Raw genomic sequence first — 25865 nt, 5'->3', positions numbered from 1 at the left:
AAATGTTACTAGAAGAAACGATATTCAATATTCATTCAAACTACTTATTCCCTTTTTTGTTTTTATGGCAGAGAAAAAGAACTATGTAGGTCCCACTAACTGAGTTTACATTTGTTTTGCAAATAAATCAATGCGCAATCTTCTGACATACATGAAACAAATCAAACAAAACATTTTGTCATACATTTGGACTTCGTGATACAACTTGAATGAGTCATCTGGAAAGTATTTTTTAAAAAAGCCATAACCCAGGAATTTTTTTTTTTGCTAGTTGTTTCACGTCGCACCGACACAGATAGGTCTTACGGCGACGATGGGACAGGAAAGGGCTAGGAGTGGGAAGGAAGCGGCCATGGCCTTAATTAAGGTACAGCTCCAGCATTTGCCTGGTGTGAAAATGGGAAACCACGGAAAACCATTTTCAGGGCTGCCGACAGTGGGGTTCGAACCTACTATCTCCCGAATACTGGATACTGACCGCACTTAAGCGACTGCAGCTATCGAGCTCGGTAAGGAAATCTTTTAATTCTCACATACCATGCATGTGGTGTAAAATATGTAGTACAGACGTACAATACACATTACAAAATCATAAACTTATTTAAACAAAAATATCTTCCTACACTGACGTCAGCTACCCTGAATACCACAAAGATGGTGGAATATATAGAATGTGGGTGCCAAACCGATGGAACTATCAGCATCGGTAGAACACTTGAAGTACCTCGGCTTCCTTATATGCAGCGACGGCGACAGTGTTCTGGATGCTTGTGCACATGTAAATACCACTTGCATGAAGTGGCACCAAATGACTGGGGTCCTGTGTGATCAATGGACGCTCCTACATTTAAAGTCGAAGACCTACAGAACTGTAGTGAGCCCTCCGTGGGTCAGAATATTAGCCAGCAACAGCAAAGCATGAGCAGGTTCTGCATGTGATGGAAATGCGAGTGCTCCTGTGGTGTCTTGAACCAATGCAATCTGACCATACCATGAACAGTTCGACGAAGAATGGGAGTTGCGCCAATGAGTTGAAACTTCAGGAAGCCAGGTTTAGATGGCATGGATAACAAGGCAAGCAGCAATGAGGACTCAGTGGCAAGGACAGCCATGCACCTTAACCCCAGTGGACGGAAACCATATGGTAGACCCAAGAAGTGGAAGATGGATCGCATCAGTGAGGGCAGGGAGTATTTGGGTGTCACCCATGAGGATGTCTTGGATCGGGCCAAATGGATGTGCTGGTAAGCAGATCCTGCTACAGTGCGGGAATAACGCTGGGATGGAGATTGATGTCAGCTACCCTCAATTAGAATTTATTAATTTGATCATTTTTATTGGTCTTTTTTTGGCCCATATTGACTTTACTACACAATTTCACTATACTGAAAAACCAGGTGTTGATATGAGTCTGCCTACCTGTCAGCTACCCTACTCAAGTAGATACAGTTTTGCATGAAAAAGATATCTTTCAATTAGCACGTAACCATGCCTATAGTTCTAAATAATATTTCTCTACTGTAGAACAAGGACTTCAAACAAATAAATGTAATTCTCAGTAGATACTATCAATCTATTGTAAAGACAAATGATCTAAACAGAAACACAAGTAGGTTTAAAAGACAAAAGTTAGACTTGCATCAATGATTCTGATATCTCAATAACTACTGATTTAATTCAGAATATGTCAGTTGCTGGGTTCTGTGGTCATGCTAAAGGATTTATCTGTGGTATGTCAGTTGCTGGGTTCTGTGGCCATACTAGAGGGTTTATCTGTGGTGTGTGACACATCAAGACCTCTACTCCAGACATCCCCACCAACATACTTTCAAAGCCCCACCCATTTTCGTTCACTACCACAGCTCTTAATTTTAAATTCTGGTTTATATTTGATGCACCTGGTATTATGAACATCAAATGGGATGACTACATTCCAAACACAACAGTTCTACATAGAACAAAGATGAACAGTATAGGGGTCACCATAGTTGGTCACCAACTCAGATGGACTGGACATGTTCAGTGTATGAAAGATGACAGACTTCCTCAAAAAATGCTATATAGTGAAATCAGTACAAGCAGGATATCCCATGGTACCCCTCTGATGCGCTATAAAAATCAGATTAAGAAGTCCTTCACTGATAAAAATACTTGGTATATCATAGCAGAAGACTGCATTCGCTGGAGCCGAACTACTGCAGCTGCTGCTGCACAATTTGAGCGCAAACATCATAGACAGGAAGCAGAAAAACAATACATGAGTAAACAACGCCAGGCTCAACCATGACTTCTACTCTCTATAAGGTGCAGGCAATGTGGTCGTTATGTTTCATGCCATGATTGGTCTTATTAGCCATCAAAGGCAACTTGCATTCCTTAATTCAAGGATTGGAAGAATAACAGGAGAAATATGAATACTCAGATATAAGTATCAGCCAACGACAGCATCTCTTTGTAACAAAGACCCTGAGTAGTTCAGTCATAAATGTACAGTAGCTGATGATTTAGCCCACTGTGGTACTGATGAACATGTATGTTTTGAACTTTGCATCAAAGCAGTACTAGCACAAACTGACATCTGACTTTGTGGTTGATTGGAGTCATCTCTTGTCTATTTACTGGAACTTTGTTTGACTTCGTTCTGACTTCCTGTGCACATATACAGCTTCTCATATGGCACTTGGCACATGAGATTGAAGATATGTTTGGATACACAGCTTTTGGTATGTCAGTTGCTGGGTTCTGTGGCCATGCTAGAGGGTTTATACCACCTGCCATAGGGAGAGATGGACAGTCTACCTGCTTGAGTCAGCAGTTTGGAAGACAATGTAGTGGGATGCAGTCAGGTGTACAGTGTGTTGCTTGTGAAGACACAGGCAATGTTTCCCACTGGTGCGGTACCATGTTCTCATCATAACATGGCTACTTTACTACTTATTTTTATAAAATTAAAATTTGGAAAACAATAAATGGCATGCAATATACTTTCTTATTTTATTAAACAATTCATCCCAGAAATTCAGTCATAACTGAAAGAAAACTCACTTTTCAAAGAGTTAAGTAAATGTATGATTTTAAAATGATACTTGAAAAAGGAATCATTAAATGAATATTGAAGTACTTATTAATAATTTAATCATCAATGCTATAAAACATACCTGTTTCGCATTTATGAACATACAACTTTGAGGAAACAATGACTGTTTCAAGTCACAGCAAGATTTCAATATGAAATTTTACATTCAAACAACAGGTAAATTCATATTCACATGTTACTGAATTACACTCCACTCCAAAGTACAGGTTGAAGAGGTAAATAAAAGATTAAAGAAAAAATAATAATAACAATTAATAAAAGGGTATTAAAACAGCACATGCTTCCATTCTAATAATTTTTCTCATATGAAATACTGAATTTAATTTGAGCACTGTATTTCAAGAGTTCTACAGAAATTCAGTAACTAAAAGTCAATTTAAAGTAACACTAATCTGCACTGTTTATTAAATAACAGCTTCTTAAAATTCTTCATTGGTAAAATACGAGTATAAATATACAACTGGAAATTCATAGGACTTAAATTACCATATCGTTTAACAACCAAGTTAAAAAAAACACCACATTTTTAAACGTTTCAATTCCTTTCAATGCATCAAGGAACTGTTCTAAAATAGCAAACAATTTAGCTCTTCTCTCAGAGATGAAATTCAAAAGATGTAATAATGAAACAAACAATATATTTTTTTAAAAAATTAAAAATGTAGTCTACATTGGTCAGAATGAAGACAATTAACTCTTTTACTTTCAAATCAAATTATGCAATTTCTTGGTCAAATAAAACTGCACCAACAAACAATGCAAGGCTTTTGGACTTATGCGGTGTCAAGAAAATAAGGTGAAATTCTTTATGTTTTGCAGGGAACTGTCCACGAGAAAGGCTTCCTCGTGGACAGTCGAGATTTCTCCTGAAGACGCAGGGCACAGTTCCCTGCGAAACGTAAAGAATTTCACCTTATTTTCTTGACACGGCATAAGCCCAAAAGCCTAAACAGCATCATGTCTATAATGCAAGTTATTGCCATGCAAGAAAATAGATAGTATTAATTGTACAGTGAAATTTCCTGAGTGATCTTTGTTTTCAAGTCAGAAATACATATTTTTTCACTGTTATAATAACAATAATGCTCAGATGGTACAGCACTGACTTTCTGGGCTTAAGTTGGTGGGTTCGATCCCAATCATATTCACCCGGGAAGGATGGAGATTTTATATTTCTCTTAACTGGTTTATTTGATCAAATTTTAAGATATTCATCGATAGAAAGCGAGGAAGAGCTACTTTCATGTAAAATGGCCCTATGGGTTGTCAATAACTGCCTGGTATCATACAGTACACTTATGAGAGCCAATACTGTATTTGGAAGTTTGGTAATACGCCTAAGTTGCATAATTATCGAATGTGACCCAGGAGATCTTTTATTTGGATGAAAAATAATCTGAAAGTATATAGGCAAATAAAATTTTTAAAAGTATACAGTATTTGCATACTATTATTTACAACTGTTCATTTAGTTTGCTGTAACGACAAAACAAGTGGAAGTTTATTTTCACACATTACACAGGTCTATTCTGTGGAATCAACTTCAACATCCGACCTATTTTTCCATTCATATGATTTTACTCTTCGTCAAAGAGCACTCAAATATTTCAGTGATAACATCCGAGAGAGTGTGTCTGATTTGGGAAACAGTTAGGATTCTGTCTGGAGATCATCCTGGGTTTTTTTATTTTTTTTATTTTGGCCTTTTACTTGTAAGGAAATCCTTTTCAAGGGGAACATGACACTGTGTATAACTTCTGTGGCTGAAAACTATTTTGGTAGTGCGCAACTGCCATCATGAAAAGACTGTCCACTAAATCCCCCTTCATTCTCCCCTGCAGAGTCCTTATGAGAATGTACATCTGGCATCCAGTGACTCAGTTATATATTCCTTACGCCTGTGTCTTCCTCTTCCAGTACATGTAATACTCTCATTGAGCCGACTGGAGAGGGAAAATGAATTACCAAATTACTATGCCTGAATTTTTTAACACACTGTACTCTAGGCCTTAAAATATGTAATAAATATCTATACGCATCTCTTTCATGCATTTATGAAACTTAACTTTTGTAATGATCCACTTTTTAGTATAAAAATAAAGAAATAACAGAACAAAATGAAATGCTACTGTACAGGACGTATGGTACTGTACAGTACCAGCATGTTTCTTCTACCCCCAGATCAAGCTAATGGGAAGTTATAGTATTCATTGGTATTTCTGACATTCCTTTCATCTGTTATGAAATGGTGAAAAGATCATGTACACTTTCTTATACAATAAATAATGTTAGTTACCTCAGACAAGCAACCATAGTCGCTTTATATAAACGCGCCATTCAGACCATTGTTGATTACACGTGACAATACAAACACACTAACTGTACTGAATGATTCTTAAAAGGTCTGTCTTTCATTCAATGTTGCCATAATTACGGCGCCCTTTTCAATAATTACAATAAAATCGTTAGTAGTACGTGCTGGTACCAAATGGTACCGCAAGTCCTTCCCAGGTTAAAATGCCCAGCCAAAACTCAAAATTAATCAGGACGACTATGGCAACCTAAGGAACAAGTGAGCTAAACCGAAGGAAGTTTTTTACAGTTGTCAAAAGTGGCTGTGGAAATATATGATTGGCAGAAAAAAGATTAAATTATTCATATGGACTATTACAATGGCTTGTAAAGGCTGGTTGTAGAAGATTATCTCTGTCAACATAGAACTGTCATTGCTATGGTAGACATGAAGGCCAAAACCCCTGACCAAGTACTAAATTGAGCCTGTGTGAAGATGGCATTGGAAAAAAAAAAAAGTCTTCATTGAATGAAATATGTAATCGCACTAAGCTGCAAGAGAAAAGAAAGGAAATGCAACAACTATAGAGAGATTCTTAATCAATATACCTGCTAGTATGTTTTCCAGACTGAAGAAAATAGACCCAATCATTGAGAGAAAAAAAGATGAATAAAAACATGTATAGGTTCAGACCACAAAATGTTCGTTAGGACCAGATTTTCAAGACATACCACGTAACTGAGAAATGCTGGTTATGATTCACACACACGCGCGCATGCACGCACGCACGCACGCACGCACTCACGCACACACAGAGAGAGAGAGAGCATGTGCGGTGCAACGATGCGCCCACTGGTCTGCTACGTTCACAGCGTGTATGGTGCAATGATGCGCCTGCTATGTGGATTTGGTAGTAGTTATCTGCTTTATCATAAGATGGCAGAGAAAGGCAACTTTCGGCTATACTTCGAGCTATTTATTATTGTCAAGGGATGTCCCATATATTCACAGTTAAAATGTCTGGCTCCATGGCTAAATGGTTAGTGTGCTGGCCTTTGGCCACAGGGGTTCCGGGTTCGATTCCTGGCAGGGTCGGGAATTTTAACCATAACTGGTTAATTCCTCTGGCAAGGGGACTGGGTGTATGTGTCGTCTTCATCATCATTTCATCCTCATCACGACGCACAGGTCGCCTACGGGAGTCAAATCAAAAGACCTGCACCTGGCGAGCCGAAGTCCTCGGACACATCCCAGCATTAAAAGCCATATGCAATTTCATTACAGTTAAAAGTTACAAGTTTCCATTTTGTTTGTAAACATGGCAGAACCTGGCAGAGTTGTGGTGACACAGAAATTGCTAATTTACTATTTAACAATGGTGGGGAAAGTAATTCAGAGTGTGAGAATAATACAGAGGATGAGTTTGCTATAACATCCAGTGAAGATAGTGCCACTGATAACGTGATTCATAATATGCCGAGAAATGCGAACACATGGGGTGACTACTACACAAAGGCATATTACCAACGTGCAGCTGTCCACGGATAATCTGGTTAGCCTAGGTTTATAATTTATGTAATGTGTTTTTGTGCATTTTAAAAGTATTTTTACGTCAGCACGTTTGGAAGTTATAGTGAAATTCATACAATATCGCATTCAGCATTGGCAGTAGGCTCGAAATAAAGCACACTGTGGGTTCAGTCTGTAGTTTAACAATTTCATACTTGAGGGGTTAAGTTCGGTATCTACCTTTATGGATCTGAAGAAAAGTGTCTAACTCATGATTCCTAGTCAGAGGGTCTGATAGTCAATTGGCATAATTCCTATCTTAAGACCCCTAATGGTGTACTTGGCAGCCAATCAACAAAATTATTTAAGTTTAAGAAACCATCCAGTTCAACATATTCTTCTTCTTCTTGAGGCGCCTTCTCCTAGCGGAGGTTGGCGATGTTGCAGCATGGAAAGCATCTTCTGAAGTGCAGTTGTGCCATCTTTGGATGTCCTTCAGCCATGAATTCTTCCTCTTGCCAACAGACCTTTTCCCCTGTATTTTACCTTCAATGATGAGTTGTAATAGCTGGTACTTCTCGCCTCTCATAATGTGCCCTAGATATTGGGTTTTTCTTTTTTTCACAGTAAGTAATAGTTCTTTCTGTTTCTTCAGATGAAGGACTTCGTCATTTGAAATTTTCAGCACCCATGGTATTCGGAGTAGGCAGTGATACAGATACATTTCAAAAGCATCAATTCTTTTTTCTAGATTTAGGTCAAGGGTCCAGCCTTCACATCCAAAGAGAAAAATGGAGAATACATAGCACCGAATCATTCGCATTCTTAATTGCACACTTAGGTCATTCTTACTATACTTATCTTCTAGCAAAGCAAAGCAAAGCGAGCAAGTGCTACTACTAGAACCATTGAGGTAAGGTACAGTTCAATTTTCAGTCAGGTCACTTCTGAAAATTGAAAAATGGCCCACTTCCTCACTTTTAATGCCATTCAAACAGTCCCAAGTTCCAGAGCTGGAATGACAGGCCGCAGACAGCCATGAACACTCCTCTGCCATATTCCGTAAAGTGCGCTCTCTGCTCCTTTCAGTCAGTGCCTCAGAGTAGGGATCGATTAGCTGGAATAATGTGATGAACCAGCATGTTATGTACCAGTAGTTATCAGAAAATTTACGAAGCAGAGGAATGGCATGCAAAAAAAAAATAAAGTTATCTAACTCCCCTGCTATTTCGCACCAATATTCAGGCAGGCTGTTTTACTTGGGACAAGCAGTGATGAGTGGCAGCAGAAGAGACAAAGCACATCACAACAATAGATGATCAAAGTAATGTTACTGTTGATCAATTTATGAGCTTTCGATGTTGTACACCTTCACATTTAGTTTTCTTCTGACTCTGTGATATAGGGCATATAATATAAAAGAAGTCCTTCTTCCATGATTCCCTTTTGTCTTATTCTTCATGCAATCGTTCCTTTATGACTTTTTCTCATTTTTATAATCATCTTCACAATTTTCCTTGTCAATATGGACCAATGACCACGCAGTTTTACACCGTAAAACAATCATGACAAAAACCATTGCCAGTTAAAAGCAATTTCCATGCTTTTTCCATATTTCCATGTTAGCAATGCTCGGTGTTGACATGACTAAGCAACAAAAGTCTAATTTCATGAATTCTATTATTAGAGTCAGCACGGTAAAACTGTATGACACAAATGATTGGAAATTATATTCTCTATAACTTTTAGTGAGAGTCTGCTGGAATTCTGTGTTAGCAATAACCTGTCTATCTGCAATACCCTCTTCCAGCATCACCCACGGCATTGATACACATGGATTTCTCCTGGTGACAGGGTTCGAAATCAGAATGATTTAATTTTCATGAGGCTACATTGGCGGACTTCTGTACTGGATTGCAAGACCTATCCTGGAGCAGACTGTGGTAGTGACCATATTATGTTATCCATGAAAATCCGGAAAGAAGGACCAACCTCCCAAACATGGGACAACCTTAACCTCTCCCTGAACCAATTACTTAGCCTCCCCAAGCTAAGCACCCCTGGATATTGAACACCACTCTCCTGCTCATAGAAGAGAGGAGCATAGGCCTATTGAAGAAACATGGTATTCAAACGAAGCAAGACGAAGAAGCATACAGTTACAGTGCTGATTGCCGCAAAATACAGCACAACTTCAGAACTGACAAGACACGGTTCTGCACTAGATTTTTGTGATGAAATAGACCACTACTGAAAGTTGAATCAAACACGTGATCTTTTTAAAAAAATTAACAGCATTACCCATGAGTTCAAACCAAGTACATGGGTGATTGAAGATGGCAACCATATTACTGATAAGAACAAAGCAACAGAGCGATGGAAACAATATTGTGAAACACTGAATTGTAAAGAAAAAAATTCCACCAAAAAGGACATTTTTACGAGGTAGGACAAGGAACCTGATATTCTTTTCAGTGAAATTGTGAACGCCGTCAATCATCTGAAGAATTACAAAGCCCCAGGTATTGACGGTATTTCTGGAGAAATACAGAAAGTGATGGGGGAGAATGGCATGCGTGTTTTACATTCAGTATGTAACATAGTGTGGAAAACTAGTGAATGGCCCAAGGACTGATCAAGATCTGTACTAATTCCTTTTCACAAAAAGTGGTCCGTTAGGGATTGTTCCAATTATCGTACTATTGCATTAATATCTCATGCAAGCAAAGTCCTGCTCTAGATAATAAATCAACACCTAAAACCATCCCACAACCTCAGACATTCTCAGAAAAAGCAGGCTGTTTTGCAGGTAAAGGAACACGAGAGTCAATCCTGAACATGAGGTAGATAATTGAGAAACGTTGCAAGTTTTGTGTCCCTGCCTTTTTTCGCTTCCTTGACTACAAAAAGGCCTTTGATTTTGTTATGTGGAACAAGGTGTTAAAGGAATTTGGTGTTCCACTGCATTTAATATTGTTATTGAATGGTCTCTATAAAAACCATGCAGCAACCATAAAGATGGAAGGTGATCTCTCGGACATTTTCAATGTGGCAAGTGGAGTAAGGCAAGGTTGCATATTATCACCTCAACTCTACAACATCTATGCAGAGTGTGTCTTCAAGAGAATTCTGGATGGCTGGAATGATGGAATGTCAATTGGTGGCAGAAAAATTAGCAAGCTGCGATTTGCAAATGGCAATTCCCTTATTATAGCTGGAAGTGTTTACAAGAGTGAAGAATATTAGCCTTCATTATGGTCTAGAGATAAACATGAAAAAGACCAAATTAATGGTAGGGCCTAGTTGATCGACAAAGTCAAATCCAACTTACAGGATGTCTAAAGGACGTGGAGATAGTAAAGGAATTTGTACACCTTGAGCCAGTCATCAATGACATGGGAAGGTGTGAAATAGAGATCAAAAGACGTATTGTTCTGGGTCGTGCTGCAATGGTTAAACTCGCCAAGATCTGGTAGAACCGGGCAATATCAAAAGCTACGAAGATGCGCTTTGTGGAATCACTTGTGTTCTCAGTCTTTCTGTATGGCTGTGAGACCTGGACCGTGAATGCTAGAGACAAAAGTTGAATTGATGCCTTTGAGATGTGGTGATGGCGGAGAATGCTGCATGTACCATGGGCAGAAAGAAGAATCTATGTTTCCATTCTGAACGAACTGAGCTTCCAGAAATGTCTATCTTCCCGCGTGAGTGAATGTTACCTCCAGTTCCTTGGCCACATTTTCAGAAAGAAAAAAAAAAAAAAAAAAGAAGAAGAAAAAAAAACATTTTGCAAGGCAACATTGAAGGCAGTACACCACAGGGAAGAACAGCAAGTAGATGGTTAGATCAGGCCTGCCTCTTCAGATCATGTTAAGGAAAGCTAAAAACTGGTCTGGATGGAGGCATCTCGTCAATGCTGCAATGCAGAAATGATAAGAGTTATGAGGTCTCGACGCTCAGCAATGAGCAAAACGACTAATGAAGATGAACTTTTGGTTAAAGTTACTAAGATGAATTTATAATACACAGCTTTCTCTGATAGATTAAAATATCTAGGAAATCATTAAAATATTTTGGCATTAGACACATAAATGTGAGGGAATCACTATTAGAAGTCCTAAATGCTAAATACCATTGTAAATTCTTAACAAAGAACTTGTCAAAAACACTGATATGGCACTGTTTCTTGATGAATTTGATCACTGTTCAAATTAATATTTTCACATAGTATTTATTAAAATTTCACTGAAAAAAAAAAAAAAATGAAATGGTGTATGGCTTGTAGTGCCGGGAGTGTCCGAGGACATGTTCGGCTCACCAGGTGCAGGTCTTTCTATTTGACTCCCGGAGGTGACCTGCACGTCATGATGAGGATGAAATGATGATGAAGACAACACAAACACCCAGCCCCCGTGCCAGAGAAATTAACCAATAATGGTTAAAATTCTCGGCCCTGCCGGGAATCGAAACCGAGACCCCTGTGGCCAAAGGCCAGCACGCTAACCATTTAGCCATGGAGCCGGACATTAAAATTTCACTGAGAATTAAAAATTGAACAGACTTTGACTAAGACAAAGTTTCTGTATAGTTGACGTCAATACAGAACTGAATATGAATCTTACTGTATGTAATGTGAATGAGTTAGTTAAAAAGAATGTTCATGAAAGGACTGAAAAGGTGTAAGGACTGAAATTAACTATAGACTTCCCAAAGTTAACAGCTAGAGATTTAAAAATAAAGACTTGCTATAACTTGTCTATGTAAACGGGAGTTAACTCATCAGGATTTTGTTGACAAAGTGGGAGTATGTTATAACTGTATTCAGTCTTACACACTATTGTAAATTTTGTTGGCTAAACCCAAATGAGGATTATGACAGTCAACTATTTTTGTTGTTATCTGTTGCATTCACCTGTAACTAAAATGGTGACTTTATAATAAAGTTTCATTTTCCTGTAAAATACTGTTTTAAGGCATATTTCTAACAAACACATCTGCGAGAAAAGAATTATGAGTACCTTAAATTTTACTTTCATGACAAATTACTACAAACTGTATTTTTTGTATATATAGGCTATCATTGTTTCGATTCTTTACGTCGCACCGACACAGTTTGGTCTTATGGCGATGATGGGACAGGAAAGGCCAAGGAGTGGGAAGGAAGCAGCTGTCGCCTAAGGTACAGCCCCAGCATTTGTCTGGTGTGAAAATGGGAAACCACGGAAAAACCATCTTCAGGGCTGCCGACAGTGGGGTTCGAACCCACTATCTCCCCGATGCAAGCTCACACCTGCGCACCCCTAACCACAGAGCCAACTTGCCCAGTACCTGGATATACATCTATACACAAACTTTGACCTAGAGATGAAATTTAGGCTACATTTTTAATCATTTTTGTACATACTGTGCTCTTTGTCAATGCAATGAACTACAAATGGCACATTCGTGTGCAAATGTTTGTACAATTTTAAATATCTATTACATTTTATATCTTTTATTCTTTGTCTCTTTAATTTAGGGTTCGCATAATGTTTTCCTTAAAAATAAGTGAACTAGTGAAAATCTTGGGACATTTCAAACATGGGACAAATCAAGATGTAGGGTAAATAGTAATACCAATACTAATGTTTTCCATTATAAAACCTTCCATTATCACATCAGAGAGAACATTTTTTCTAACACAAACTTTAAAAGCTGCCAGTTACAATATTTTGAAACTGATCTGGCCTTATAAGGAATGTGCAAGTTTATGAATTCCTTCAAAGATCTTAGGTCCTTCTGATATTACATCAAAGAATTCTGCACAAGACAGTCAATTAAAACAAGTCTTTTCAAAATTGTTGCTGGTTCAGCGGTATCAATTTTCAGTCCGTTTCTTTATGTCAGACCACAAAGAACTGATTAAGGAAAAAACACGTTTCACTCCTATATTATTTCTCGGCTAAACCAAACAATAACCAAAACCTATCAAGTTCGTAATATTTTCAATACAGGCGATTTCACATCTGAAACAAATTACTGGTAACGTGCCTGTCCAATTGATTGTCCACTATGTAATTTGAAACAGGCCATTTGTTTACCCAGCAATTCTAGTTTGTGTGTCTACTTTTTGCTTAAAAAAAAAAAAAAACAGAAACAAGGACTGTCCCAGAAAAAATGGGATGGATGAGAACCCTACTTTAATTATTTACATAGAACTAATATTCATAAGTTACCTCTTGATTTTGAGTTAAATTATAATCATAAACAACAGCACAGAATTTTTGTAACACAAGGGAAAACATGAATGTCAAGGGGTGTGACAGTAAGTGGCATCATCACTGGCTTCTTACCAAGGTGGACATTGTTCAAAACTTAGCCAATACATGTGGGGTTTTTAAAATGAAAAAAAAAAAAAAGACACGTCACTGCAGTTCGGATTCCATGTAAAATTAACTAGGTCTTGTAGCTATGATCATAATATTAATAATCATATAGCCTAAAACTAAAATGTTGCTTGCTTTTGAAATATTACTGTATAATAATAAAGAGGAAAAGCACACAATGTGCAGGAATGCAATGGTTAACGATAGTTATTAGGATAGTCACTGTCCCTCACTGCAAAGCATTTTTAATGAACACTTCCTTTCACTGCATATTATTGCGACCGGGCGAGTTGGCCATGCGGTTAGGAGCGCGCAGCTGTGAGCTTGCATCCGGGAGATAGTGGATTCGAATCCCACTGTCGGCAGCCCTGAAGATGGTTTTCCGTGGTTTCTCATTTTCACACTAGGCAAATGCTGGGGCTGTACCTTAATTAACGCCACGGCCGTTTCCTTCCCATTCCTAGGCCTTTTCTATCCCATCGTCGCCATAAGACCTATTTGTGTCGGTGCAACGTAAAACAAATAGCATATCATTGGGTGATATCGATCACAACTTCTGTCGCACAAAGCACAAACACAGGTGACGGGATCGTGATATTTGCTGGTCATGCACACCTTGAAGTGGAAGCCATGAACGGCATAGTGTCTCACTAAATGTCTCAGCTCATAGTTCCCTTGTTGCCAATCACTGTAGATCATAGCGTCTGTGGTGTAGAACTCGGACCATATTTCATTTTTCTTTTTCCGAAGCACTTCCATGAGGCCTTTATATGCAGGAGTTACTGGCAAAAGTAGCTGCAGTCATAGTTCCTCAAGGAAGAAAGACTCCCTGGTGAGCTCGTATGCGAGCTGAGATGGTGCGAATTTGGAAAGGCATAATAATTTCTTCAGAAAAGTAGCTTTCACTTTCTCAATTTGTTTCAGATTTCTCTGTGTGCAGTGTATCAATATTAATTCTAGTCCATATGTTATGATAGGAGTGATTTTAATTTTGAATAATTTCATTGCTGTTCCAATTGATAGTCTATTGATGAGTTTTATGCCATTCATCGCCTTGATAGCCATGTTTGTTTTGTCTTCTATGTGTTTTCTGAATATGATGCCACATGTTTGTACGGTCAAGCCAAGATATTTGAAGTGTGACACTGCTGTTAGTCTCTTTTCTTGGTAAATGAAGGTGGCTTGTGGTCCCCCTTTTCTGTAGGGCCTCCCTCTTTGGGGCCTACTTTGAATCCCTGGCAACGCTGATAAGAAATATTAAATGCAAACAGCATGACTGTACATCTTATTATAATCAAAACTGAAACTTTCACCTCAAGAGAAACATGTAGTCTGCCATACTTCTTTGGTGAGAGGTAGGAATGAAACCCAACAGCCAGGGCGGTTATTTGTTTTTAAGGGAAGGAACACATATTCAACCAATTTCTTTATTCAAAAATTAACGGGAATGAGGAATGGTAACTGTTGTTGAATTAGGTAATGCAATGGAATTATTAGCTCTACCAAATGCCAAGAACTGAACCTCCTAAGAATGAAGGTATCAGCAAAAATGCAAAAAGGGCTATAGAAAGGAGGAAAGTGAAAGATGCACTATACTGCACAAACCAACCTAAAGTTAGGTCAGAGGTAGCAGAAGCAATGCCTGGCTGGTGTCTTGTGGTCAGCACTTCATGTTTGCAAGTTGTACGATTCTGGAGATGAATGAAATGCCTAATCACAAATATCTCTACCAGCAGGCACCAGAAAAGTTTGATAAAGGAAATAAATCCATTCAGAGTCGATAAATATGAAGAAGAGATGCAGATTGGCATGAGGGAGTAACTTGTACCAATAATTCTCTCCCTGTTTCACTTTCACAGAAACAAGTATGTTTCTTTTTTAATTTTTTTTTTCCTTCCTATACTTTTAATTTCTTACAATAAGTAGGAGATTTATAAAGCAAACTTATCATCTATGTGAACACATCCGTGAGAAAAGAGCTACTAGTACACAAACTTCATGTCAAATAACTACAAACTACAATAAATGAAACAGTTAAAGTTTGTCATATATAGATGCTAGGGGACATTCAATAAGGGAACCGAGCATGCCATTCCAAATTCAATGGCGAAAAGGCAGCAATAGCGCAAACTCTTAAAAGGCTTTGAACAATTAATAAGGGTCAAAACATGTGTTGAAACTCACTCTCAGAGCGGCGGAAAAAACCTTCCTGTCTTTCTCTGAGGAAAAGAACACCTTCCTTATCAAATTTCTGCGACGGCTGTGTGGCCAGTGTCGTCAGTTCCTGCTTGTTGAACCTCATTGTCATGAACGATAGTGCTGTCAAATAAAGAACAATGTTTCAATGTGTGACAAATAATTATAATAGAACAATCCCTGTTACCGGGAGGCTCTTCTGAGTCAGAAGAGAGAACCACTCTCGATAAAAGATGTATCAGAAACACTGATAACTGAGACTTCGTAAAAACACAAAATGAGAGAATTAGTAAACCACCTTCATCGTATTACTGGAGATAAATTTACAGGCAAAATACCACTGATTGACGCCATGATGTTATTACCACTTTACTCCACCACCCGCTCAGCTGGGTTCAAGCCGCGCCTTTTAAAAACTGTGAAGCAGTTCCCATTCCAGATTAGCAGTCGTAAAACTGTCAGTTACTCAGTTGTAATTAAAAGTTTAAGTTTATTCATGCAGTATTAATGAATAGTCAACGGAACATATCATAAGCGACTATCTCAGTCTGAAATGAGGACACAAGACGGAGTTTAATGTATTTGGCCAAGATCCTGACAATGTAACACTTATGAAGGTGTTCTTTTCCTCAGAGAAAGACATGAAGGTTTTTTTCCGCCGATCTGAGAGTGTTTCAACACATGTTTTGACCCTTATTAATTGTAGGACGTATTCTTACAATTTATGTCTTTTATCATATCCAGCTCCATGGCTAAATGGTTAGCATGCTGGCCTTCGGTCACAGAGGTCCCGGGTTCGATTCTTGGCAGGGTCGTGAATTTTAACCATCATTGGTTAATTTCGCTGGCACGGGGGCTGGGTGTATGTATCTTCATCATCATCATCATTATTATTATTACGACGCGCAGGTCGCCTATGGAAGTCAAATCAAAAGACCTGCACCTGGCGAGCCGAACGTATCCTCGGACACTCTTTTATCATCACGGAACAATTCTTAAATGTAAAATTTAATAAACATTGATTTAACATTCTGTAACAAAAAGCCTTCTTGGCTCAACCCAATCTCATCCCCCAGCAATTTGACTTTTAGGATCAGGATTGAAAGTTGTTAGGGTTGTACCGCCCTTGGTTCGTGGTGAGCTTCTGTAAGAGAACTACATAGACAATATTATTTCTGAGTGAGAAATTTGATGTATAAAATCGAGATGGGAAACGTTTCTTACAGAATCTTGAAATTCCCTAGTGTTCTGTTTCTTACTTAAGTTGTCCTCGACGTTGTTTCGTCTTATAATAGAAATTCACTATAAATAAGAGAAGAAACTAACATTGCTCAGTGCCTTTTCAGGTTAATTTGTAACGGACAAATATACAGGCAATTATTATGAAGTGGAAATTTTCTTGTTAGGAAGAAGAAGAAATTTAGTATTAAGAAAATGGTATCACTCTTGATTATTGATATTATTTTACGGAGAATAAGAGAGGACCAATAGAAGATTCTCGTGGTAATGTCGTAAATTTTTTAATCAACCAATCGTTGCCTTCGTGCGCGCTTCGCATGTCTGTTGTTACCGGCGTCAGTAATATTGAACAATTCCAAGCGAGTCATCGGCAGCAATCAGTGTAGAAGACAGTTAGTAATAGAGCAATTGCTGTGACGAGAGTAAGAAGAGTCTGAATTTATATATTCGATTTAATTGAGCATTAAACATGTCGTGGTTACCACTTGAATCGAACCCAGAGGTAAGTATGGTTTGGTACGATTAATCATTAATCGACATAAGATTCCACTCATTCCCTGTGAAACTTTCCTTAACTCGAAATTATTTCATTTCAGGTCATGAATAAGGTGAGTTGTCAGCGAGTCGTCATCCATGGTAAAATCTTTACGACTTGTTGAGCGGACCAGTAGCATAGGGTGTGGCTAGTTATCTCCATTTTGTCAATTTTCTATAAATTATTCAAGGATGAAATTGCCGCTATTCAGGTACTAAACGACTGTCAGTGTATAACCAAATCGTTATCTAGGCATTACTTCAGTTGGGTACGGGTGGGTTAAATTGCGCAGTGAGGAGGGGGAAATGGTAACTGTTATCAAATTGGTTGTGTTTTGGGACTGGTGACAGTTCACAATTTGATAGAATCTGTATTTAAAAGAAAGAAGTGAATGAAGGAAGTTAAACGTATCTCTGTGGAAGACTTTGAATAGGAAAATGGGCTATATAATAACTTTTCTATCAAGTCTGCATCTAACTTAAAATTTATTTGCAGGGTGCAAGAAGGTTTGTGTTAAAGGTTTATTTCTGAATACTTTAAAGATTGGTCTTAATTTTTCATATACTTATTTGGTAAGTTTAACAATGGTATTTTTCTCAAGTCAGAACCATTGCCATGATAAGTTCATCTTTGCACGAGTGTGGTTCTGTAAGAAATGCCTTCAAATCAAGATTGAAATAAGTAGACTATATTCTGCAAGTGTTGATAATTTTTTGATAATATCAAATTTTCAATGACATTCTACCTTACCATTTCTGATTGCAATGAAATATGGTATCATACATGGTGCAATTACTTTTACTAAACTCCTCAAATTGTGTTTGCAACAGTTTTTTCAAACAATGTATGGACATATTTTAAAATTGCATATGCTACTTTTGTAATTGAAGCAGAAAGCTGGACAAGGCCTTATTTTTAAGCTCTTGTGTAGTTTCCTGATACACTACACAGTAGGATTTTGAAATGTTTTTCAAAATTGAGTCAAATTTTTTCTCGTATTTGTATTTAAGTTGTTTATTCATTATTTATGTGCACAATTTGTGCAGAATAAAATTAGTACACGTCTAATAAATACATGATTTACAAAAGATGCACTTCAGTTCATGCAGTAATTAATCTTGATAGGTTTTCCTTTATTCATACACTTAAGAATGTGGTAACGTTGACAAATTCTGCCGCACAGCTCAGACACAAGTTGAGTGGATCGTGGTATAATTTTCTTGCACATTTTATGATCGAAGCTGTGCACAGCTAAAGAGTTCACAAAGAAACAAGTCCTAATTCGCGTCCATCCATGTTCTGTTCATTATGGCCTTGGTCAAGTAGAATTTTATCTGAATTTCTCTTTTCAATGTCCTTTCTTCCAGCACCCTCTGCCATTTGGTCATAGAAGGCAAAACAAACCTGAATCTTAAATCCTCCAGTAAGAAGGGTTCTCGAGCGAGCTCATATACTAATCTGGAGTGGATGTATTTAGTAACTTATGTATTAAAGTATCTAGCTTTTACCTGTTCCATTGTTCGAAGATCTCCAATGTTTAATTTATCCCAAATTACTTCTATACCGTACGTGAATATTGGGACGATTTTGGCGTCGAGAGGGCCATGGCAGGCCTCGGGGACAGTCTTGTAATGATTCTGATATAAAATTATAACCTTTGCAGCAGCTGTCGCTCATGGTTTTATGTGGATAGAGAAAGGGTTCATTATCATTCGTAAGGTTACACCCAGATATTTGAAGCTATTAAGTTTTTAGAGGTTTACTTTGAAAAATATTGATCTGGGGAGACGCATCACCCTTCCTGAAAAACGTGTTCAGTCCTCTCTGTATTGTAAGTCATTGTTATTTGCCCAGTTCTCCAGAGCATGAGTTGCATTTTGTAACTGATGACGTGGGACCCCAGAACCATATCATCTGCGTAGATGTAAATCTTTTTCCTTTCATTCTTCTCTAATTGCTTGAACAACATTGTGCATGGCGACATTGAAAAGCAGGGTGCTGAGGGGAGGGTCTCCTGGAGTATACTGTTAATCTGTATGATCTGTCTGGAAATTGTTTTCAGAAATTGTTATTGCTTCTTAATAAGTTGTGGATCAAAATTGAGTGCTTTTTTCTTTTACTACTGAATCTAGTTTTGTGGAGATGATGGTCTTAAAGGCTTTCAAGAAATCTAAATACTGCATTGAATTTTCCTTTGTGTTCCAAGGGCATTCATTCTCTCATCGTTGATATTTTGGATTGCCTGGAGCATGTTTCTTCATCTTCTAAAACCAAATTGCTCTTCTGGGATTTTATCAATTTCTTCTGTGAGTCTTTGTCATAAGTTTTGTAAGCATATTTAATAGATTGTTTTCTAGGGTGATCCCTCTATAGGAATTAGGATTCTCTTTTCCTTTGTGGAGCACCTTTGTTGTTTAAGTTCTCCATGGCATTGGAATGTCCTCTGATTGCAGACAAATATATTAGGGTTGGCGTGCACCATCTTAGAGTAAATTACTCCGGAAGTAGCGTTTACTAAAAAAAGTCCATACTACAGAAGTAAATTACTACGGGAGTTAGTTACTTTGGAAGTAACATCGGAGATTTTAAGAACAGTGTACTCTTTTAGTTACTACTATAGAAGTAGCGTTCGTTACTCGCGGAGTGTAGTTGTGTTTGCGTGTTTTCTTCAAAGAAATCTAAGTAGATAAGTTTATGTGTGATAGAAAACATAAGCGAAAAAGATAAATGCTTGTTAGTAGGGATGTTGGATAAGAAAATAAATTCATGGAAAGCCGTGACAGAAGAATTCAGTGCTTCGAGTGACGCAAAACGCAGTGAAGAGAAAGTTAAAATTCTGTGTACGGGCTTCAAGCGAAGGCTAAGAAAAAAAGCAGAAACTCATGGATACACAGGAAAAATTAAAACTGATGGTGGTTTCTTGATACAGATCGCCTACATCCACAGCCAAATTGTTTCCAATTTTCACACCAGGCAAATGCTGGGTCTGTACCTTAACGCCATGGCCGCTTCCTTCCCTCTCCTAGGCCTTTCCTACCCTATCGTCGCCGTAAGACTTATCTGTGTTGGTATGACGTTAAGCAATTTGTAAAAAAGAAAAATGTTAAATCGATTTCTAAGAAGTTCACCGATGTCACCGGGAGGGCAAAAAAAATGGGAATATGCGTGCAGTCAGTTGCACCCACAATGTATGGGAACCTGTAAATGTGAAATATTTCCTTTATTTTTCGAACAATAGTTTGCAGGCATACCTCACTCTATTATTCTCATATCAGAAACATACATGTTGTACACAGTTATAATTACTATATTACATTTGCCCAAAACTTGACCATTTCCAATGCGTTTATTGATGCTTGATATAGTTAATCTTCAGTGCAGGAGGCTGGACATAGTCGACATTAGAGCATGTGTTGGACTGTCTGGTCTTCTCCACAGTCACATTGGATTTCTTCTTGATCTATGTAGCCCCATCTTGCCAAATTAACCTTGGATCTGTCAACTCCAGATCTTTCTACTCAGGGACTTCCAGATCATCCATTGTTCGCTGTGACCAGGAGGTAGAGTTTCAGAAAATCTTATTTAGCCAGGGGGAAGGGAGGATGTAGCCCTCCATAATTGCAACCTGGCTTTTTCAGTAGTGGTTCTAAGTTCTGAGAAAACTCTTCCTTGACTTTAATCATTGCAGGTGCAGTTAATGCCCATATAGAGGATGGGTCCTTTCCTGTTCCACTGTCTTTCTTTCCTTGTTCGAAGCTATTTCTCTTCAAACAGGAGGAGGTGCTATTCCTCCAAGATGGTAGAGCCATTCGACTGGAGTGGATTTCGAGCAACCTGTTATAATTCTGCAAGTGTCGTTGAGAGCTGTATCCACCTGTTTGGCATATCTATATATGAGTTTTGTCTGTACATTGCTCAGAATGTGAAAAGAATGGTATTTCTATATCGGTCATGTTCACAGTAACAAGAAAATGCATTTTTTACTTTTCCGTAATTTCTGTCTGTCTGTCTGTATGTATGTACACGCATCACTAGAAAAAGGCTAAAGAGAATTTGGTAAAAATCAATATGTGAAGTCGAGGAATAAGTCGCTACAATCCAGGCCATAAATCATTTTATTCATGCCGAGTTAAATGGTAGTTTAGGGGAAGGCCTAAAATTTAATTCTCAAATATTTTTATTATTAGTGGTCGTATCGATAAATACTACGTAACCAAAGTTATATAGAATTAAATTTGCGATCATTTGTGTCGTACATTTTTACCGTACCGGCTATGATAACAGATATTCATAAATTTGTAATTTTGTTGCAAAGTCCATATCGACGCCGAGCCACGAGAAAATGGGTAAACAGAATTTAATGAAAATCTGTATATATAGTCGGGGAATAAGAAACAACAGTCTAAGCTATAAACAAATTTATTCACCCTGAATGAAACTATAGTTTAGGGGAAGGCGCCTAAAATATAATTTTTAAATACCTATGTTATTGGTGCTATCGAAAAGTATTACATAACAAAATTTATAGAGAATACAATTTCCAATCATTTCTGTTTTATTCGGTTTTACCATACCGACTATGGTAAGAGTGGTATTTCTGAGTCGGAAGAAAACTAAATGTGAAGGCCTACAAAATTGAAAGCTCATAAAATTGATCAACATTACATTGACCATTGTTTGTTGTGATGTCCTTTGTCTTTTATGCTGCCTCTCAACTCCGATAGATGGGAATACTGCTGCGTACAGAGTATAACAGCCTGACTGAATATTGGCGGGAAATAGCTGGGGAGTTAGAAAACTTTCTTCTTTAGCATGCCATTCCTCTGGTTCATACATTTTCTGATACAGCTGGTATGTAACACACTGGTTCATCATAATATTCCAGCTATTCGATCCCTACTTTGACGCGCTGTTTTGAGCGAGCAGAGTGCATACTTAAGGCAGAGGCTCACTTAGTAGTAGAATGGCCTGGCCTAGAATAACAATTTAGGCCTATTCCAAATTATAGCACCACAATTCACTAAATTTCTAAATTCAACCCTGAAAAGAGCGTTTCTTAGGCCGCTATTAGCCATGGGCGACTAGTGGCGCAACTTGTGAATAATTGCTCGGTTCATACCGGGGAATAGTCAGTTGAGAGAATGGTATCCTACGAAGATCTTCTTGCTCTTCTATTAAGGACAAACCGAAGGGTCAGGAAAATGCGGAAACATTCTATATTTGTTTCTCGACTGACTAGAGGATTATAGTATACATTGTTTGACGATCTAAATGAGGATGACAGTAAATTTTTCAAATACCTGCGCATGTCAGTCGTCATTTTACGAATTGTTCGGCTTCATAAAAGAACTAACGGGAAACGACACGGACTAAACAAGTGTTTTCCAGCTGAGCTGTAATTCACTAATATAGCCATATAATGGATCAATGGTACTTGTAAATGTGAACGATTTATAGAATTTTTATGGGTATTACATATTTCCATATAAGAGTATTGAACGTTTTATAATACTCACATACCGGGCGAGTTGGCCGTGTAGTTAGGAGCGCGCAGTTGTGAGTTTGCATCCGGGAGATAGTGGGTTCGAATCCCACTGTCGGCAGCCCTGAAGATGATTTTCCGTGGTTTCCCATTTTAACACCAAGCAAATGCTGGGGCTGTACCTTAAGGCCACGGCCACTTCCTTCCAGCTCTTAGCCCTGTCCTATCCCGTCGTCGCCATAAGACCTATCTGTGTCGATGCGACATAAAGCCACTAGCAAAAAAAAATCGAGTATTTCATATGAAAGCATTGCATTTAATCGCTTCATTCCTACTGATGTCATTGTAATGACGTATGTTCATTTCAGTTTAAGAACCACTGAGACAGTCTTTCTGAGGATGTAAAAATGCAGGTGGAGAGAGAGTCTACCATTATAATGAAAACTCCCCAACCTGATTGTGACTGATGGTAGGCAAGTGGCCCTACCATTACAATGAAAATTCCTTAACTCAGTCTTTATATGAGAAAAGACGTTTGGTGACTTTCCCGTTACGTTTCTAGGGTAACGTTAAGAGCTATGCAATTTAATACAATCTTGCTCACAACGCGTACACTACCTAACCTAGAATTCTGTATACAATGTAAAATTCTGTAGCGAAGCACGGGTACATCAGCTAGTGTTGAATTATACAAAACAGGACATGCATACTCTGCTGCAGAATAGCATAGTGCCATTGCAGAAGTTCGGATGGTTTCAGGTTGGCTACCCCACTGTGATCCGGCCAGTTTCCGTAAAAGATTGTTCCTGGTGGAGACTTTCGATTTGCTGTTCATGCCGTGCTTCTTGAAAGTAAGAGGTCTATCAAGTGCCGCTCCTAGATATTTTGGAGACTCGCAGCGTTCCAGTTCGACCCCTGAACATACTATCTTTAACTTGCGAGTACTTCCTTGTTTCTCAGATGAAAAGCACACGCTTGTCTTTGAGGGGTTTGGTTTAAGCTGGTTTATGCTGTAATATCTAGAAAGATCATTAAGGGCACCCGTGAGGGTGTTTTCCACTGATTCAAAATCTGTGCTCTTGGGTGGCTAGAGCGGTACCGCCCTCTTAACCTCACTAGTGCTTTAACCACGCGGTGAAAGATACGACCAGCAGTCATGCAGTGAACGTTAATTAGATCACCGGCAACTATACTGAAATGTTCCGGTACGAAACTCATATGGCACACAACCACTGTAATTTTGGCGGTGCAACAAAATTAAAGACAGGTATTGAGCTGTAAGTGATCTCAGAGTAGATTTAGAAGGAAAGTAAAGGATTCCTTCCCAAGTCGACAGACTTGACCATATCGATCCTTAATTGGTCTGTATTGACTCGTAATAACAATGTAAAACGGGTGATTGATTTAGTATTTGAATAATTTATACGTACATGTTTTGGGAGCCTTAACTCCCTTCATCAGCGTATTTACATCAAAACCTACCTTTTTTTAAGTCTCAAGATACATCATCTCATCACATTAACATTAAGTATTTTTCTGTAAAACCTCAACACTAATCACTATATGTACACTTTTCTGTTTTTTTATTTTTTATAATAATGCCTGTTGTAACCCAACACGTAAGACGTGGAACATATTTAAAAACACTTGAATTGTCCACCCGTTCCTCCTATCCTTTACACACATACGTGTATCATCACCCTGCTGCTGCTGCTGCTAATAATATATTGACAGGGCGAACCAACCAATCACCCGTTGTACATTATTCCTTCCCAAGACCAAACGTTCCTGAAACTCTCCGTATGCACGTCATACAGCTCTTGCTTTTCACGCACTGTATGCACTATTACATTTCCCGTCGTTTTCTGTGTCCAGATCGTTAATATAATCTAAGTAATCCATGAACATGTTTGAAACATCTTCCTCTCGTATATGGACAATATCATTAGCTTACTACGTGCACAACGTGCGTTATTTACTTCTTTAGTAATATACTATAAGATAGTGCTCTTCAACATTTTACTCTTGTGGTAACTTACTCCAGGAGTATCTGAAAGGAATAAAATACTTCGGAAGTAATTTACTCTCATATGGAACTCACCGAATGCTGACTTCGAGTACTTTACTACGGAAGTACAACTTGCTCTTGGTTGGTTCACGCCACCCTACGTCTGTTAAAGCTGGGAGTAATATATTAACTGCAGTCTTGATATGCTCATTAAAGATGCCGTCTGGTCTGGCTGCTTTCCAGTTTTTCAAACTAAACACAGCATTGTGAACTTCCATCATTGTGAACAAACATATTGGTGCCATCAGATTCGATTTTCTTCTGATATGCTGCCGTGGATCCTTTCTGATTTAATATAAGGTCAAGTGCACCTCCAAGATGTACATATGTTACTAGCAGTTAGTGTTTTTCTGGTTCTTAGTGTCAAGTAAGGGTTTTTTCATGCCTCTTCTGCCATCCTGGCCATTTCAAGTTTGGTGAAATCATTGTCTTTTTGAGTAAATTGTTATATTCCTTTCTATGGTGACTATACGTAGTTATGTCTTCTTGCTTATTGCTGGCTTTTGCTATGTGGAAGGCTCGAAGGACTCTTTCTTTGCAAGTAGCAGGTTTTATTAAACAATTTTTGTAATTTTTGTTTTGTTTTGTTGTGATAATTTGAGGATTGAATTACATTCTCTAGTACAGTAGCAGCAGAATCCAGGTCATTTTCCTGTATTCTATTATTAAAGTGAATGAGTTTGAACTTTGCAGGAGAGTGCTTTCATTCAACTTTTGGGAGATATTATTTAAGACTTTTCTCATTCTTAACTTTTTGCATGACCAGCAGTTGTGAAGCTTGCTACGACAGGACAATGCTTCTTAACCTGTAAGGATGTGCATAAGGGTAAAAATTACCCAGCCGAAATTGAAATGTATATTTCGGTTATTTCTAATGTGCTCTATAGGCCTCCTCTTTCAGTGCCTTTCTTGTGAACACTTCTAAGGGCACGAACATGCAGAGTGGATTACGTACTCCTTGCTCAGCGCTCATCACTTCTTTATCTTCACACAGGAAGCCGAGAGATGCAAAACAAACTCGTACATTTCAATAGTAGCGTTTATGCCGGCACTTCACTCATCCCTCTTCTCTCTGCTCCTC

At 38.2% G+C, this 25865-nt stretch overlaps 2 protein-coding genes across 3 annotated transcripts in view; one reads left to right on the top strand and one right to left on the bottom strand.

Annotated features, from left to right (window-relative positions):
- LOC136874273 (inositol polyphosphate-4-phosphatase type I A) overlaps positions 1-15826 on the bottom strand; it is a 264058-nt gene extending 248232 nt beyond the window's left edge. The window contains exons 1-2 of the mRNA XM_067147899.2: positions 15759-15826; positions 15449-15583 (exon numbers count right to left, since the gene is read on the bottom strand). Of these exons, the coding sequence (XP_067004000.2) occupies positions 15449-15572 (124 nt within the window). The 5' untranslated portion in view covers positions 15573-15583; positions 15759-15826. The remainder of the gene's footprint in view (positions 1-15448; positions 15584-15758) is intronic.
- A 1430-nt stretch (positions 15827-17256) lies between these two features.
- Uch (Ubiquitin carboxyl-terminal hydrolase) overlaps positions 17257-25865 on the top strand; it is a 60023-nt gene continuing 51414 nt past the window's right edge. The window contains exon 1 of one of the 2 annotated variants that reach the window (XM_067147897.2): positions 17257-17307. In XM_067147897.2, coding sequence (XP_067003998.1) covers positions 17299-17307 — 9 coding nt within the window. In that variant the 5' untranslated portion in view covers positions 17257-17298. Of the gene's footprint in view, positions 17308-17554; positions 17741-25865 lie in introns of those variants that run through there. The other variant, XM_067147898.2, reaches the window with a different exon arrangement.

The sequence above is a fragment of the Anabrus simplex genome, chromosome 5, assembly GCF_040414725.1.
Source record: "Anabrus simplex isolate iqAnaSimp1 chromosome 5, ASM4041472v1, whole genome shotgun sequence".
NCBI lineage: Eukaryota > Metazoa > Arthropoda > Insecta > Orthoptera > Tettigoniidae > Anabrus > Anabrus simplex.
This window is presented reverse-complemented; position numbering and strand designations above follow the sequence as displayed.